The 17,631-nt window shown below is 60.9% G+C and overlaps 1 protein-coding gene and 1 long non-coding RNA gene across 2 annotated transcripts in view; one reads left to right on the top strand and one right to left on the bottom strand.

Moving 5' to 3' along the window:
• Window positions 1–2,429: 2,429 nt before the first annotated feature.
• Window positions 2,430–17,631, bottom strand: part of LOC102773593 (ankyrin repeat and BTB/POZ domain-containing protein 2) — a 156,347-nt gene continuing 141,145 nt past the window's right edge. Inside the window, exons 5-17 of the mRNA XM_015559017.1 lie at window positions 16,752–16,917; window positions 14,885–14,974; window positions 14,261–14,362; window positions 12,451–12,547; window positions 12,124–12,259; window positions 10,503–10,732; window positions 8,914–9,092; window positions 8,425–8,530; window positions 8,169–8,271; window positions 7,727–7,817; window positions 5,597–5,665; window positions 4,913–5,026; window positions 2,430–3,931 (exon numbers count right to left, since the gene is read on the bottom strand). Of these exons, the coding sequence (XP_015414503.1) occupies window positions 3,734–3,931; window positions 4,913–5,026; window positions 5,597–5,665; window positions 7,727–7,817; window positions 8,169–8,271; window positions 8,425–8,530; window positions 8,914–9,092; window positions 10,503–10,732; window positions 12,124–12,259; window positions 12,451–12,547; window positions 14,261–14,362; window positions 14,885–14,974; window positions 16,752–16,917 (1,681 nt within the window). The 3' untranslated portion in view covers window positions 2,430–3,733. The remainder of the gene's footprint in view (window positions 3,932–4,912; window positions 5,027–5,596; window positions 5,666–7,726; window positions 7,818–8,168; window positions 8,272–8,424; window positions 8,531–8,913; window positions 9,093–10,502; window positions 10,733–12,123; window positions 12,260–12,450; window positions 12,548–14,260; window positions 14,363–14,884; window positions 14,975–16,751; window positions 16,918–17,631) is intronic.
• The window catches only part of LOC107181884, a 23,446-nt gene continuing 10,823 nt past the window's right edge, over window positions 5,009–17,631 (top strand). Inside the window, exons 1-2 of the long non-coding RNA XR_001512594.1 lie at window positions 5,009–5,080; window positions 12,771–12,778. This is a non-coding gene — a long non-coding RNA (uncharacterized LOC107181884). The remainder of the gene's footprint in view (window positions 5,081–12,770; window positions 12,779–17,631) is intronic.

Here is a 17,631-nt window from a genome sequence, read left to right as displayed (position 1 = left end):
TTACAATGTGTGGATTCTGCAGAGGGTGGGGGTGGGGGTGGGGGTGGGGGCAGAAAAGGGGAGGCTTGGGGCTTTCTGGTGCCTGAGGGGGTTCAGACTGAAAGGAAAAGGGAGGCCTGGAGCAGGAAAGCAGGGCGGGCCCAGGTGGAGGAAGGCCGGCTCAGTGTTGGCCTTGGGGCCCTGGTTGGATTGGGGCCCCGGTAGTGGATGAGGAGGCGCAGGCTCCAGCAGCAGAAGTGCGAGCTGATTGCCCAGGGGACGGCTGCAGTAGGACGGATCCCTCCGTAGAGAGAACAGACGTTCAGCCTCTGGTTTCCCAGAACTGCGGAGGAGAATCCACTTCCTCCCCAGCCTGCTGGGCTGAGGGCCTGGAGCTGCTGGAGGGTGCCTGGCCCCATGCTCCGGAGCAGTGGCCCGGGTAGGAGCCTGGCCGCCAGGAGAAGGTGAGGTGACCGCCTCCATTTCCATTAGAGCCTCCTAGTCCTTTGGGAGGATGTCTGATTTCCCCCTAATTATTGTTTTAAGTGCTCTCAGAAGAGTGTGTTCCTGCTACATGAAGGCTCAAAGGGGTCCTACACCTTGTAATATCATCTTTGCTTTAACTTGCCCTTCCCTCCAAAGGAGAGAAGGCAATGGCTGAGCCCCATCCAGGACCAGCCTCCCCATCTTGCCTTAGGTGAGGTAATCGCCTGAGGGCGTCCTGTAGGGTGGGGGGACTTGTGGGGAGGGTGGACGCAGACCCCTGAAGGGCAGCCCCTGCCGATGGGGAGGGCTGGGCCAGGGGCAACCTTCACAGGGCCTCTGCCCAGAGGGTGGTGTCGTGAGCGCACCTCCTCCCCCTGCCCCCCAGAGGGCGCCATGTGTCCATGCAGGGCCCTCTCCCCACCACTGCCAGGACCCAGACTGGGCCTCTAGCTGCCCCATCTGGGCCAAACCTAGCAAAGCTGGGAAAGGGGCCTTTCCTGGTATAGACCCCAGGAGGTCTTCATGTCCCCCGGTTCCCACAGCCACTCGGTCAGTATTCCCAGTGACCTGAGCAATTTGCTTTCTTCTACAGGCAGGGGCCCTGGACTTGTCACCTAAAACAAACTGGGTCCGGGAAACCCTTGGGCCCGAGTCACCGGCTGTCTCTCTCCATTACCAGGTGGCTCGCAGGTTCTGGAGGGACAGGTGCCTACATCCGGCCAGACCAGGATGGAGAAGGCCTGCCCCACCTCACTGAGCCCACAGGTTTGGACTATGCAGGAGTTTACAAGCAACTATTAGGACGACCCCAACAACAGCTCCCACACTGGGGCTAGGGGTGGGGGTCTGGGACTCAGGGGAGATCAGAAAAACCCCTAAACCCCTGGTAGGTGTCTTACTCCTGTCACCAGGCCCTGGTCCCTCCAGGCAGACACCTTCTGTCCAGTCAATGGCACCTAAGTGCTTAACAAATGGGAACCATTTTATGTTATCAGCTACCTCATTTGACAGAAGAAAACTAAGACCTAGCAAAGGATGTACAGTAAAACCTCGATATAAGGGACAGATTCAGGTGAGGGGGTGTCCCTTAAAGCCGAAAGTCCTTTACATAAGAAAGTAGGTTTACTGATCACATATGTTAAAAAATTGACAAATTAGTTTAACTGTTTTTACTACATAGGCATGTTTGTATAATTATAATCATGTATGAAAAGTTCAGTTTCACAGAAAAGTTCCCTATATGTATGATTGATTTTAAATTTATACTGAATAGGCCTAGTCAATGTGCGCTTTCACCACGAGTAAACAAACGCACCGGCTGGGGCGTGGCTTAGTGCACGGGGCACATTGGCGGGACGCGTAGAAACTGCCGAGTCAGCCACAGAACGACAGACCCAGTCACTGCAAGCGATGCGGTGTGGTCACGTGCTAAGCACTTGCTGCACGTTGTTTATAAGCGGTGACTCTTGGGTTTAAACATGGAGACTACAGTTGTAGGTATGTAATATGTGTCAGTGAGATTACTCGTGTTTTTTCCAACATATGGCTTATTCGCTAAAATTTGTTAAAAGTAACAGCGAATAACAAAAATGTAGCCCTGTTAATTTAATTATAAGCAAATCTTGGTTAAAAGCATTTTAAAATTAACAGGATGTTAATTTCCACATGACACACGGATGAGAAGTTTTCTCCTTTAAATTGAGGTCCATAAAATCGAGGGTTTACTGTACTTGTTCCATGCCGTGGAGTTGGCAAGGGTAGGACCCAGGCTCAGGTCCTGGGTGAGGCGGGGCGGGGGGGGGGTTTTTTGGGGCACCTCAGAGCTTTTGGTGGGTTTTTCTTCCTGAGAGAGAGAGAAGAACCCAAGTGACCAGGGAACCGGCTCTGGGTTCTGGTCCTGCTCCTACGTGGGCTTCTCCCAGTTCTGACTCTGAGCAGCTCTACTGGGAGCGATGAGGCCAAGGTCATTGTTCACGGGTGTTTATTGTTAATAAAACCATAGTACATTTACAATAGTGACATTAATGTACAGTTACAGTATCATACAATATAGCAATAAAATACGCCTCTTCCTCTGTACATCCAGCTCAAGCAGCTAGTCGAAAATATTTCCCAGATTGCAAGCCCCGGCGGCTTTCCAGGCGACCGCAGCGCCGCCGCCTGAGTGCCCGGGACTTTCGGTGAATAAATAGTGTCTAAGGTGCGGCCGGACAGCTCAGGAAGGCTACCCCCGAGTAGGCTGTCCAGAGCGCCCCCCAGTGTCTGGTCCATAAATATGATGAGTGTCCAGGCCTGACCCTGCGCCTCCGCCCCAGCCCCAGCAGAGCCCGGAGCCTGCAGTGTCGGCAGGTAGGAGAGGGGAAGCCCTTTCCCCCCAGCCCTCCCCTCTCCCTGGTCCTGCAGTGCCCGTCCCTTGGCTCCCCGACACCTGCAGCTCCCAGTCCAAATTAAAGGATGGTTCACTTGAGAGATCTGCCCGAGGGCACCCTTAGGGCTCTGCCTCCTGAGCCCACAGAGGCAGCCTGACCCAGGCCTGGGGTGTCGGGCCCTAAACCCAGCAGCAACAACAGAAGCCGAGGCCACCAGGCTCCGTGGGAAAAGCTCGGAAGGCATCAGCTGGGGAACTGTCTTCTACCGCTAACTGAGCACGTTGGCGGTCCCCAAAAGAGGCCCAGAAACCAAAGAAAACGGAACTCAAAGTGACCCTCTGTGCAGGCCCCCAGGCGGCCCATAGCCAGCCTTTCAAAGGCATGACCTTGAGGAAGTTCAGAGATTGGATACTGAGGAAAAGTATTGGCTTTGGAATGAGATGGCCTGGGGCCCAAACAGAGTGTATCTTCTATACATTCATAGGAGGCCCAGGAGCCAGTCTGAGCTCACTGAGGTCCGGGGTCTGCTGTTTAGAGCAGAGGTGAGTCAGGATCAGCTACCACCGCGAGAGGAGAAGGGGCACACGGGTGAGCACACAGTGGCTCTCCGCCTTCTGGCCACAGCTACCCCCTGCCCGTTACTGGTTGAGCAAACAGCTCTGGGACAGAGGGGTTGAGGGTGCAGCTGCCTAGCGACAGGTGGGCTCAGGGCACATCTAACTTCCCGGGGGCAGACAGACACCAGAGGATGTCTGAGGAAAGAGGTCCTAGAATGAGCCCTGCCCAGTGGGGCCTGGTACGTCCGTAGGCTCTGGCTACACTGTGTCCAGACGCCCGGGAGCACTCGCTCCCAGCCTGTCCCAGCCCAGATGGGGCTGGGTGTGCGGACCCCACCCGCCTCACACCCGGGAGGTGATGTAGACGGAGTGCACGCGCTCGGCCAGGGTGCTCTGCAGGTCCTGCAGCGGGTCCAGGCCCTGCACCTTGCTGCTGCGGCCGTAGATGAGCTGCCGGAAGGAGTCCTGCTCCAGCAGGGCCTTCATGTGCTTCAGGAAGAAGCCCTCGCAGAACAGGGCCAGTTCGGGGGCGTTGTGGATCTGTGGGGACGGAGAAGGGGTGAGACCACAGCCTCGCATGCCCCCCCCCCCCCCGGGCCCGGCCTTGGGGGGGGGGGGCATGTCCTGTTTCTGCAGCTTGAGGTGACACCCCCTTATCGAATGCCTTCCCTAAGCACCTCCTTCAGGTTGGACTGACTGGGTTCCAATCCCAGCTGCACCACCAGGAACGTCTCTGGTCTCCTGCCTGTGTCCCATGGGGATGGTGTTGAATGGCCTTATCCCCATGGGATTGGAAGCTCCCTGCTAAGGCCAGGGACTGTCCACTGCTGGGTGGACAGGGGTCAGGAGGTAGATGCTCAGTAACTCCTTTAACTCGGCAGATACCAAGGGACCGCTCTGGGCGCCAGGTTCGAGGTCACGTCCCCGCAATGCTCTCTTAGGGCTGATGCTCTAGTCTGGGGGATTCGGAGAAGCCAAAGAGCCAAACAAGCAAGGCAACCCACAAAGTCAGTGCTGGGAGGAAGCGGTGGGTGGCAGCTGCCTCGTGAGGAGCGGAGCGCAGGAAGGAGCTCCCAGAGGAGGGGTGGTTCTCACAAGAGCAAGAGCGCTGGGGTAGGAACCAGCTGAGGGGAGACAGGCGGCTGGAAGACATGTGGGCAGGGCCCCAGGGGCCTCGTAGAGCTTGGTGAGGGTAGGATTTTATTTGCCTGGAGGCAGAGTTTAAGGAGAGGAGTGACAGAGGCGAGGCCAGCATAGCGGTCGGAGAGGTAATGGTGGAAACAGTGGAGGGAGAGGGCCTAGCTGTGGGAGTTTTTCTTTAAAAAAATCAAATGTAACCCCTGAGTCTGAGCAGGTGGTCATGCTGTTTGCTGAGATGGGGAAGATTACAGGGACCAGGTTGAGGAGAAAACCAAGGCCCCGTGGACTGGATCTGACTCGGGCCTCACGCTGCATGTGGCCCCACGGGGCAGCAGTGACCTCAGGGGCGCCTGGGTGAGCGGAGGGCGTGCGGGTCCTCACCTTGGCGTACTTGTAGGTGTTGACGGCGCTCTCCACGCTGAGGGTCTGGGAGCACAGGATCTCGCAGTGCCGCTGCAGGGCGTCCAGCTGGAACAGGCTGGCAGCCGACAGCAGCTGTGGGGGACAGAGCACCTTGGGCATGTGGGGCTGGGCCTGTGGCCCAGGCGGGTGTCCGCCTAACCTCCGGGGCCCGCCCACACCAGCAGGACACTCCCAGGGCCCTGGTTTATGTCTGCTCTAAGCCAGCTGAGTATTTGCTGGGACACCCGGTGGTGCAGGATGGACAGATGTTGGCTGGGATTTCTGACCTTGGGAGTCTGTAACGCTAAACTACACGCTTTGTCTACATGGCCTTGCAGCCCTGTACCCCGGCAGCAACAGGCCCGTTTTGTAAGCGGGAGGAGGTGAGGGGGAGGCCCAGCCTTCTAATCCTCCAGGGCCGACCACCCGCACTGGGAGTCCCTTCCTAACTCCCAGGTGTGGCCAGGAGGTCAGGCTCCATGGGTGCACAATTCCCCAGCCTCTCAGAAGGGCCCTTCCTGTCACACAAAGGACCAGTGGAGAAGCAGGAGGGCCTCTCAGAGGCCACCTTCCTCCCCTCATCTCTCCAAAGGCTGAAAGTGGGCTTGAGACCTGACAGGTGGGCACTGGGTCCCGTGTCTGACCCAGCGGCCAGAGCCTCACCTCCAGGATGTCGGCGGTGGGGATGTGCATGGATTCCGTGCCTCCATGGTACAGATACTGCATCATCATCTGCAGCGAGAAGAGGTGTGTGAACGCCAAGTGGACCCGAGTGCCCATGTCCTCACCCGGCCCCCCGAGTGCCACTCCAGCTGCTCCCCTGGACCCCAGCCCGGCCCGTCCGCAGATCCTCTAATTCCCGCTCAAGCTGAGACTCCAGTGTGCATCTTCGCTGGAGAGCAACCTCAGAAGTCGGCCCAAGACCTTTCTCTCCTGACTCCCGTCCGGGAGGCGTTCCTCTCGCGCCCAGGAGGGAAGATCTAGTCACAGCCGGGCACTGAGGCCCGAGGAGGGAAGCTGGTGTGGCTTAGGTCACTCAGGCCCCGTGACTCCCACACCAGAGTCCTCCCATGCACCAGGTACCATGCTGATCACCCCCCCTTTTACCTAAATTCTACATACGGGGCTGGGGCGGGGGAGGTGGGGCTCTGAGGGTGGCAGAAGCCGGCTCAGCTCCCCTGTCTGTATGGGACTCCTCGTGGAGGTAGAGCCAGATCTGCGCCCTCCTGGGGTTGTTCCCTTGCAAAGAAAGCACAGAGCCTCTGGAGTCGGGCCCGAGGCGGTGGGGCCAGGAGGGGAGCTCCGTTCAGTTCTGCTGAGGTCGGAGTGGCAGCTCTGCGCTCACGCTGCAGCCTGGGGCGGTTCCCAGCTGGAAGAAGGACAGTGTCCCTGGCTGGCTGAAGAAAGGGCTCCAGCAGGGAACTGGCAAGTGTGTGAGTAAACAGCTCCGGTGGCACAGTCGGGCTCTGTTAGGATGGGCCCCAGGCTGGGAGAGGCACCAGTGGGTCTAGGGAAGGAGCCCAGCCTCTGGAGTGAGGAGCAGGGAGGGGGCCTGGCCAGCCTGTGTCAGCCCAGGGCAGGCCCGGGAGACACGAGTCCCTCCCTACTGAGGAGTGTGGCTCCCCTGGTGATCTTACCACGGCACACAGTGCCTGCCCCTCACCATCTGGGCACCAGCCAGACGGCTTGACTATCAGGGCAAAACAAAAGGCCCAGGTGGGCAGGTGAGAGCTCCCAGGATTCTTCGCTAAAAGATGGCCTCAGGGCAGCCCCTCAGCAAGGGGGGCCCCTGGGCGTGGGCTGGGAGCTGCTCCTGGCCTGGAAGGCAGCCGCCTGCTGCATGTGGAGAGTTGGTGTTGGCAAGGCCCAGCCATCTGTGGTGCCTGGAAGGCACTAGAATGCAAGTCCCTAGGAGCCAGACCAGAGCTGCTCCCTCAGGGCCTTGCTGAGGGGCTGGTGGCTGCAGGCAGAGGAGGATGAAGTTTGCACAGCCTGGCACTCCCCAGGGAGGATGTCTTCGGGGTCCTCCGGGAAGGGTCCCGCAGGATCCGCTGCTCCCCCACCCCACCTGTCCCACTATTTCACGCCCTGCCTCCTGAGCCCAGGGGCCCTGTTTCCTGCCGAGTCCCCAGCACCCGAACGACGAGTGAGGGCATGAGGGAGACGACCATTTCAGATGGGGCTTCTGGGAAACGGGCCTCTCCCTTTAGGTCACGAGCCTGTGCTGTGCAGGGCCAGGACCCCCACACTCGTTGCTTCTGGACCTCAGTCTAGAGACCTGCAGCTGCCACTTTCCAGAAAGGAGCTCAGCCCAGCCTGTCTCCTCCCGACCTCGCCTGGCAGCCAGCTGTGGAGCTTCCATTATGCAACCTCTGCTGTTCTCCAAAGCGCAGAGCTCAGAAGACCTGCCCTTGATCTCCACCACAGGATGGACTCCTCATGCCCTTTTCTGCTCGGCCAGCACGGCTCGGGGGACTGATGCAGCCGACACCGTGAGTCCCCACCCACCTCGGAGGTCGGGGTTCAGCCCCAGGTTCTGCGTTGCCAGCAGGCGCTTGGACCACCTCCCTGCTGCGGGAGCTCGCTGAGGCCCGAGGGCTCGCACACGGGCCACGCCTGTTCTCACACGTGTCAGTGTGCCCAGGCCCTGAAGCTACCACTCCACCATGGAACGGCTACCGTGGCCTGGACGCTCCGGCCCGGCCACTGATGCAGGAGGACACGGGCTGCGGTGGAAGGCTGCGATGGACTCGCGGCTGCCCCCCAAAGCGTGCAGCACCGAGACCCACCCACCTGGAAGATGTGGTACTTCATGTCGCTGATCTCGATGGTTTTGCTGCTGTCGCCATCTTGTTCTGATTTATTGGTCATCAGCGTCTTGAACCTGGAGCAAGGGGACGAGACAGGCGGACGTGACTTCCTGTCACTGTGCGCGACGGCACCGTCCATCACCTGACCCGTCACCGGGAGAGGGAGCGACTTAGAAGTTACTGCCGTGCTCCCGGAATAATCCTCAGCGAGTGACACTTTACAGCTCCCGGCTGACAGCTGGGCCCAGCCCTGCTCTGTCCCCACTGGAATGACCGTGACACCTGTGGCCAGGGAACTGACTTTCCGTTGCAGAATATTTGTTTTCGAATAAAGACGATGACCTCGGTGCTCTCGGCCCCGTGGCCCCGTGGGTGGGCGGAGGGGGCTCTGTGATGCACGTTGGTCACCCGGGGGCTGGACCCACCTGTTGGAAGCCGTCACCAGCAGGACTTTATGTGCATAGAACAGCTTGCCCTCCACGAGGAAGGTCACATCCGACATCTCCTTGTTGTTCAGAAAGTGAGGATCTGTGCCGAGAGGGAAGAAGGGAGTGACCGAGGAGCCCACCTCCGGGGTGCGAGGGGGGTTCAAAGGGAAGAACAGAGAAACAGGCCAGGCCTGGCACCGGGGGAAGGAGAACAAAGGTGAGAGGGGGAAGGGCCGTGGGGAAGGGGCCTCACCTAGTCGGGCCGGCAGGGTCTTGCGGATCTCTGGGATGCTGGGGATGGGGCTGCTGCCGTAGCAGTGCGTGAAGATGGCGGCCAGCTGCTGGATGACGGAGTCGTTCTGTGGGGAGGCAGGGAGCCCCGTTAGCCTGCCCACCGTGGCGTGTACGTCAGGCTGATTTCAAAAGCCCAGGATTCGAGCAGCCTCTGTCTTTTGTTCCTTCTGGATCTGCCTTGGCACAATGATGCCTGTTCCTTCGCCACTGCTTCCCCCGATTGCCTTTCTGGCCAGGCTCCAGCCCAGACAAAGGCGCGGCCTCTGCCCTCCGTGGCCAGGCAGCGCAAGTTGTTGTGGGCAGGTGTGCACCTGTGTGCGTGGGGGTGTCCCCGTGTCTGCCCGTGGTCAGTCTGTCTACGTGTCTGCCCTGTGGTCTGGCTCAGGGCTGCCGGCTCTGGGACGCAGGCCTCCTGAGCTTGGGGTGGGACCGGCCCGGCGACACTCACCTTGCTGGTCTTGAGGATGGTGAACATGAGCTGCAGGCCCTCGGTGACCAGCTCCTCGTTGTACTCCTCCTCCTTGAGGGAGCCGAAGTCCCGCAGGAGGCTCTGCACCACGGAGTACCGCGACTGGGAGAAGGAGGTCCTCAGGGACTCGATCCAGACGTGCAGCTTCCAGGGGACGCCTGGGCCGGGGAGAAGGGCCGGTGTCATCCCCTGTGAGCACTCCCGCAGACCCCCGCGCCCGCCCCACACTGACCCCTTTTCTGGCAGGCTGCCTTGGGATGAGTGAGAACACCCCACCTGGGCCCGGGCCCCACCCTGTGTGCTGAGCACCCTTTCAGCGCAGCCGTGGAAGGAAATCGCCCGTTCCCGACAGGCCGCCCTGAGGGGTCAGAGGGAATCCAGGTCCTCTGCCCAAATGCAGGGCGCCTGGCTCTGAACATCTGCAGCTCAGCCTGGGCCACACTGTCCCACTGCCCGTGGGCCCGGAGTTCCTGGGGAGGACGCACTCATTATAAGCAGGACATACGGACCCCACGCCTGCCTAGAAGCCTGAGCTGACCCTGCCCCATCACACGGCTTCAGTGCGCATCCCATCAGGCGTGTCGGTGGGGCCACAGCAGGTGAAACTGCTTTGTGCAGGTCCCGACAAAACTAGCACTGTTCCTGGGAACTAGAGAGAGAGAACTGTGGGTCAGAAGGGATGGCTTTTCTGGACCCGCTGTAAGTGGCATGAGCATCCTCGGTTGACTGACTGCAGGGCGTGTGATACACCCCATTTTACAGTGAGGAACCCTGGCCGAGTAGCCAGCAGAAGGCGGCGTGGCCTCCTGCTTTCTGTCCTGCACTGGGTGGGTGTGTGGCCCCGTGACAGGAACAACACGCCGTCTTGTGCCAGGTTCTCACAGTGAGCAGTACCAGGCTGTGCTTCCTGCACGGAGTCGCCTGAGATGAGCATCATCAGCGATGGCCAAGGTGGCCGGCTATGACGCGCCCAGGTCTATGTGACCAGCGTCCCCAGAGGAGCAGCCATAGCCTGGCAAACCCGGGAATGAGGGAGGCTGGCGAGGGGCCGGAGAGCGTCTAGTTGACCAGAAATGTTGACCTGGTCCCATGAGGCTCACAGTGCTGCCCCTCCCAGGGCCTGACCAGGGCAGTGGAGGCCAAGGGCTTGAGCCAAGACGGGTCCCTGCAGAGGAACTGCCTGGGGCCCAGGGCCTCTCCCGTCCTGGCCGCCCACACCAGGCCTGGGCAGGCCACGCCGCCCCACATTCAGCTGCCCTGAGGCCTGTCTGCCGTGAGCCCTGGCTTGCAGGCGCTCTGAAGAGCAGAACGTGTGTGTGTGTGCGCGCGCGTGTGTGCGTGTGTGTGTACGCACGCCCCGGGCCTCACCCAGTGCCCTCAGCTCCATGGTGATGTCCACGTAGCCGTGCTCCGCGCTGTAGTACATGGCCTCCTGCAGGGCCTTCGTGCGGGTCCGGCTCAGCCGCACAGGCCCCTCGCCGCCGCTGCCCTGGCTGGACGCGTCGCTTTCCTCCATGTGTGTGCGCGCGCGTGTGTGCGTGTGTGTGTACGCACGCCCCGGGCCTCACCCAGTGCCCTCAGCTCCATGGTGATGTCCACGTAGCCGTGCTCCGCGCTGTAGTACATGGCCTCCTGCAGGGCCTTCGTGCGGGTCCGGCTCAGCCGCACAGGCCCCTCGCCGCCGCTGCCCTGGCTGGACGCGTCGCTTTCCTCCACGCCCTCGGCCAGGATCTCCTCCAGCGACAGCACGTCTGCTTTGGCCTGCTGCGGCTGTGTCAGGAGCTTCCGCAGGACGTTCCTGTGGGCCAGGCACCAAGGGGATGAGGTCCCGCCACGGACGTGTCCACTGAGTGCCTGTGGCCTGGAGGGCCTGCTGTCCTGGCTGTGTGACCTCAACCACGTTGTTCCCCCTCTCTGAGCCCTGACCGCTTGTCTGCAGAACAAGGTGTCGAGCACCCTCTCCAGGAGGTCACCTGGGCCAGTGACAGCCTCAATGCCGAGCCTGACCACAGCAGCCTGAGACAGCGTCCACCTTCCACGGAGTGTCCGCAGCACAGCCGCGCTCATACAGACTCCCTGCCACTAACAAGAACGTGAAGACGAATGTCGTACAGAATTCGTTCACGTACGAATGTGTAGTGTCAGACCTGCCAGAGTGTGTCCCCCTACACTTGGCACTGAAGCCTGGGAGGCCCTGTGAACGCTCATTTAGGGGAGATGCACACACCTGAGGCCACAGTGGGCAGAAGTGGAGACCCCGGCCCCAGGCTCCAGGCCCCAGGCTCATCCCGTCACATCCTGGGGTGGCTGGGGCAGCTGGGGCAGGGGCAGGACAAAGGTCACCTGGGGGCTCACATCCTCCTCTCACCCCTCCCCACTCTGATGGAGGCCAGGCTGTGCCAGGAAGCCCAGCTCATGGCCTAGAGACCTCCTGCAGGACCAGGGGCGCTCCAGAGAGTGAGAGGCAGGTGAGGAGGCTGCAGTGGGGGAAATACTGGGTGGGTAATGGGGGCGGGTGGGTAGAGAGGCCGTGATGTGCAAGCTGGCAGCTAAGGGCGAGGTTGGTTTAGGGAGTGAGTTGGGGGCAGGGCCAGCAGGTGCAGAGGGAAAGCCTGGGGGTCGGGGGAGACCGCGGCGAGGGCACAGTCTGGCTCTGAGAACAGTGTTTGGAACGGGAAGCAGGCGTCCACCTGCCCTCAGCCTTCTAATAACCTCCTTCCTGTCTCCCTCTCCCCCCCGGAGCTGCCTAATGGCTCTGCCCTCAGCCTGCTGCTGCCCGTCACACCCCTGGGCAGGCGTGGCCCCAGGAGCCCGGCCACCATCTGCCCTGGGCAGGACGTGGCTTCCCTGAGCCCCGGGAGCCTCTGCGTGGCCAGCCATCTGCTGGGCGGGAGCGTCGGGAGCCGCTTGGCTCCAAACCTCCACCGGCACGGAAGGGCCGAGGCCCAGAGGCGGCCCCGCAGTCCCAAGCAGAGAGTCAAGGGGAACGGGGCCTGCCCTGGGCGTCCACAGCCCAGGCTCCAGTCCCAGGTCTGCCAGGGACCCTCCCGCTTCTGGGCCCCGGTGCCGGATCCTCTTTCTGGTCTGGAGAGATCTCCAGCCAAGGTCTTCTGCTCCCCACTGGGGATCCAGGCTCCCGAGACCTGGTTTGTGCCCCCACATCACGGGGGGCGGGAACCCAGCAGGTACCTGTGGCCGTGGGCCGCCGAGTGGCTGAAGCAGTTCATGTCCTCGTGGAGGGAGGAGGCCATGCCGTTGGCCTCGAGCATGCTGAGGAGGGGGTCCGCGCCTCGGCTCAGCAACAGGCTGACCAGCTCGTAGTTCCCTAAGGGACAAGGCGGACTGAGCACGTGCCCACCATGCACTGCACTGTGCTGGGCCCGCCTGGGCATTGGGTACGGCGATGCGGCCAGAGGGCCCAGAGGAGGGGCTTCAAGGTCCATGTGTGGGGGTGACATGGGGAGGGGCAGTTGGGGATTCTTGCTGGGCGGGCAGGGCAGGGCAGCATGTACCTACCAGCCGCAGAGGCGAGCTGCAGGGGCGTCTCCGCGTAGCTGTCCTCGCCGCTGTTCACCGCTGAGCCCTCCACGTGGGCGCCGGCGTCCAGCAGCAACTGTCGGGGCACAGGGAGGACACGTAAGTGCAGGGGACTAGGGGGCATGTGCCTCAGGAGGCTGTGCCCGAGGAACCAGAATGGCAGAACTCCAGGTGCCCCTCAGGGCTCCACGTTTCTAGAATCTTCGCCTCCACCCTGTGGCCTTGGCCCAAGCCCCTAAGCTGGGGGACCTCTGAGCTATTCCTGCAGTGACCCTCCAAGAACTCATGTAGATGAGCAGCACAGAAAGTACTGAGGGAAACGGGGGCTCTGGGAGGCAGCAGAGATGTGGGAAGGCCTGGGTGTCAGAGTCCGAAAGAGCCGAGTGCTAGTGCAGGCAGCTCAACTCTTGAGCCTCAGTCTTCCTCATCTGGGAAATGGGAGGGGACCGCTCGCAGCGTTGCTGGGGATTAAGTGAAGTGGTGTGCCCCTCTCTGCAGCGGCTCAGTGACTGGTGGATCTGAGTTCTCATCAGGTTCGGTGAGCTACCCGAGGCTGGGAATGGGTGGGGCTGTGGGACCACCTTGCTGCCTAGGACACCAGGAGGCCTCCCCAATCTGGGCAGGCCTTGCCAGGGGCCACGGGGCAGGGTTAACAGATACCAGGCCATTCCAGCTGAGCTGGGCCAGCTTTGCCTTGGGCAGGGGTGGCGTCCGCACGACTCCACCAGGTGACTCTGAGCGCCTCACCTTTCCTGACCGGCCGCTCTGGAGGGAGCCACCTCCCCGCCTCCACCCCAGGTTTCTGGAGACCAAACCCTCCTCAGAGCCTGTGCTTGGCAGAGTCTGGGGAACCCCGCCTGCCTCTCCCCTGGAGACCAGGTGGGGGGGCCGGGCTGACCTCAGCCCCCACTGCAGTGTGTGCAGAGCTGGGGTGCCGTCAGCGAGAAACCAGTCAGGCACCAGTGCCAGAGCCCGTGCACCAAGGCGGCAGGAGTGGGGCACTGCCCATTGGGGCGAAACTGGGCACCAGACCAGGCAAGCCTGGGCCAGGCTGGACCTGTGCTCAGATCCTCAGGAGGCAGAGCCGAGAAGCAGGCAGAGGTGGCAGCCGGCCTGGTACCCACCCGTTACCGAGTGCCCCACAGGCCAGGCTTCGAGGACGGTGGTGAAGAGGCTGGACATGGCCCTGCCCTCAGAGGACTCACACTCTAGTGGACAGTGAGGGTGTTACATGGCCTCCCAGGAAGGAGTGTCAAATCCCGGAGGAGCAAAGGAGTCTGGGAGTCGAGCGGCAACGTGGCTGGGTTCGATGCTGCTCTGCCACAGCTCCCCTTCTAGACCCGAACCCACACCTGTCCCAGCTACTGAGCCAAGGTGGCCAACAACATGGCTTGGCTCCACAGGTGAGTCTTGCCTCCGGAAAGTGGCACACTGGGCCATTACCGGGGAGAGGCAGACCCGGGAGGGCGCCGGGACACAGAGGCAGCTCTGTGGGGGTTCATGAGGGCGTAGAAAAAGCGAGGGATTGGAACGATGGCGGAGAGAGAACAGCACATGGGCACAGATTCCAACAGGCCCTGAGACTCACCCAGAGACATGGAGATGCCAGGCAGGCCCGGACTGCTTGGCTTTTTTTCTTCACACAAAGCCCTCTCCTCGAGACAAACCAGGCGGGGCTCTGCCTTAAGCAGCACCTCTGGTATTCCAGCCGAGGCAACGGCTCACTCCTTGAGGCTGAAGCTATGCTTGGGGCCCAGCCCATGGCAGTGCACACCTGGCAGGAGCTCACCTGAACCACAGAGATGTGTCCGTGCAGCACAGCAAATGTCAGCGCAGTCCAGTGCCGGCTGTCGGGGTGAATGGAGGGGTGCCTGGGAGAGTTGCTAGGAACCTGGGAAAACACCACAAACGATCAGTGTTTCTGAGTGAGTGACATTCCCAGGCAGGTCACACAGGCACCCGAGTGAGCAAAGGGGGTACCCTGCAGGGATGGTGACTAGGAATTAACTCGGGTGCTTTCCACATTCCATTGGTAATGTCTGCCTGGAGCACCCTGTGGACAAGGCTCAAAAGGATGCTCAATTAGTGATGTCTGCCCTGGGCAGAGGGAGCACTTGATGCCTCAGAGGAAGGCACAGCCAGAAGCACTTGGGGATTGGGATTAGGTTGATAAAAGGTAAAAGGCACCAGCAGGATCGTGGCCATTCTCTCAACTCCCCCACTTAGCACCCTCCTCTCAGAAAGCCCAAATCTTTGCTAACTGTGATCGCCATGCACCTTGGATTTCCAGTCCTGAGACACCTCTACCCAGTTGTTCAAAACTCTGCACCCAGCATGCAGCACGGCTGATGGAGAGCCTGCGGTGCTCTCTTGCTGGGCTAGGGGCCTGGATACAGCTCTGGGGCTTACGCACCTGGATGTCCAAGTTTGCTCCAGCATCGATCAGCATCTGGACCATGGCTTCATCCCCAGCAGCACAGGCGTACATCAGCGGCGTCATACCCTACGGGAGCCAAAGGCAGAAGCGAAACTATCAGGAAGCAGAACGGGGACGTATTCCACAGGCCTCTGCCCCAGAACCACAGATCCAAGGGTCCTGCTTCCCCCGCTGCTCATCCGAGTGATCCTGCGCCCGGTGCTGGCCTCCCCTGGGCCTGCTGGGCGCGTGGCACCCGGAGGGCAGGGAGGGGCATTTCCACGAGCACAGGCCGTGGGGCGGACGCAGGTGCGAGGCCTCCTCTGCCTCGGGGGAGGGTAAACTTTGTATGCAAGTGACTTGTACCCCTCTGTGCCTGTTTTTTTTTTTAATTTAATTTTTTAAAATATGTTTTTATTGGTTTTTAGAGAGAAAGGAAAGGAGAGGGTGTGAGAGAGAGACATCGGTTGCCTCCTGCACTCCTCCCACTGGGGATTGGGCCAGCAACCTGAGCATGTGCCCTGATTGGGAATGGAACCGTGACCTCTTGGTGCATGGTCCAGTGCTCAGCCCACAGCCTCACACGAGTGACACAGGGCTGGGCAGTTTCTGCATCTTTAGAATGGGAAGAGCATTCCTCACTGGGTGGGGGTAAAGAGTATGAATTACTCTGTACAAATTGCTTGCTACAGGGTGGGATTACCTTGCCTGAGCTAAGTAATTAACACAGCACTATCACTGCTGCTACATTAAACGGCCATCACCCCGCCCACCCAAGCCCTGTGCGTGCCAATCACCCTGTGAGCAGTTAACATGCATTATCTCATTTAGTCGCCATGACACCCCAGCTAGGAGGCTCTGTTCTTGTCCCCATTTTACAGGTGAGGGGCAGAGGGAGATTACGTGTCCACAGCCTCACACGAGTGACACAGGGCAGAGACGAAAGCCAGGTCCCGGGCTGTGAAGCTCACCCTCTGCAGGGTCTCCTGGGAGGTGGAGATACTTTACTGTAACGTCTCGTGCTCCTGAGACGTTCCGAGCTCTCCCGGAAGCTGAGGCCCAGCCCTCCCGGGGTGCAGGCGGGTGGCGCACGGCTGCCTCCTGGCCGGGAACCCTTCTCCGGGGCCGGTAATAGCAGAGGCCGCGGTGGGAAGAGTTATTCCTCAGCTGGATCCTGGCAAGCGCTTGCCTGGAGCCCGCGCTGTTTATTAGGTTATTTGTGTGTAGACAACATCTCCTGGCCTCGGAAATCCGTGCCTCGTGCCCAGAGATACAGAAACGGCCTGAGATTAATCATGGCGCGGGGCTGTCTGCCCACAGGTCACTGTGTAAACACCAAGGCCGAGGGTCACGCAGGACCGGGCCTCGGAGAAACGCCACCGCCGCAGGGGAGCTTGGCGTCGTTTCACCCCGCACACGCCTGGTTGCCTCCCCGCACATCTGCACACGGTCTGGAGTTTGAGGCAGGCTCGGAGCCCTGTGGGAGAAGCTCCTTTTTCTGTGCCGGGCCCGTCCCTGCTTCAGGAACATGAAGCGGCTAAACCGAAAGGGCCTGATTAACAGACTCCAGGGATCATCGTCGTCGTCAGCATGTGGACAACACCCAGAACGACCGCTTCCTGAGCACTGACCATGTGCCAGAGGCTAAGTCCCACCATGACCCTACGGGGCAGCACCGTGATCCCTGTGGTGGAGGGGAGGGCGCGGAGGCTCAGAGAAGAGCTTGTCCCAATGCCACCCTGTGACATGGCGCCCAAGCCCAGGTGTGTCTGAAGCCACAGGCTGGGCCTCGAGAGGAAGACGCCCCCATCCCACTCCCCCCTCCCCCCCAAGCTGCCCACACAGAGGAGCTCTCCGAACGCACCTGATCGTCCATGGTGTTGACCCCGTCTGGGCCCAGGGCCGCAATCGCCTGGTGGATGAGGTCTGTCCTCCCGCAGTTGAGCATGCGGAAGCCCAGGTCCTGGCTGAACTTCTCGGTAGCCGCTCGGGCATCCAGCCTCCGGAAGGAGCTGAAGCAGCACTCGGGTCTGCGCAGGAAAGACAGGCGTGTGTGAGCGTGGCCGTGTGTGGACGCTCTGCCCGGACACCGCCTCGCAAGGAGCCGTGACACAGCTGTGCCTGGCGGGCGGGCGGCAGGTGGACGGGTGGGTGGGGAGGACTGGGAATGGCCGGCGGAGCAGCAGTGACTGGCCTGGTCGTGCTCAGTGACACAAGCACACACACTCCTGCTGGTCTATGGCCGTGTTACAGAAGTGCTCTGAGCTCCGGGGAATGGTCCAGGCCGGGAAACAATGTGCCCTCTGGAAAGATTTCCCGGGGCTGCCCGAGGAGTCCTGGCCTGGGCTGGGGCCACGGAGAAGGCCTTGCTGGGCCCCTCACATGGTATGGTGGCTGAGTCCCAGTTCTAAATATTACAGTCTCTCCCCTCGAGGCTTCTTGGTGAGGCCAGAGGACGGAAGAAATGACAGGGAGCAGCCAGAGCCCCAGTGCCATCGAGCACCCTACCAAGGGAACTCCCAGGAAGCCCAGCATCTCCGCAGGGCACTGCGGGCTTCCAGAGGGCAGCTCGGCCGCAGCCGTGTGAGGCCAAAGTGTCGAGACTGTAACTTCCAGAAGGAGAGCAGGCGTTCGCCATGAAGACAGAGGAGGCCAAAACTAGGGTTTGGGCCGGTCAAAAAGAGCAACAAAAGCTGCAAGGCTCCCACGGGCCAAGCATGGCCACACGGATCTTCCCTGGGGCC

This window comes from Myotis davidii, unplaced genomic scaffold (genome assembly GCF_000327345.1).
Source record: "Myotis davidii unplaced genomic scaffold, ASM32734v1 scaffold94, whole genome shotgun sequence".
Taxonomy (NCBI): Eukaryota; Metazoa; Chordata; class Mammalia; order Chiroptera; family Vespertilionidae; genus Myotis; species Myotis davidii.
This window is presented reverse-complemented; position numbering and strand designations above follow the sequence as displayed.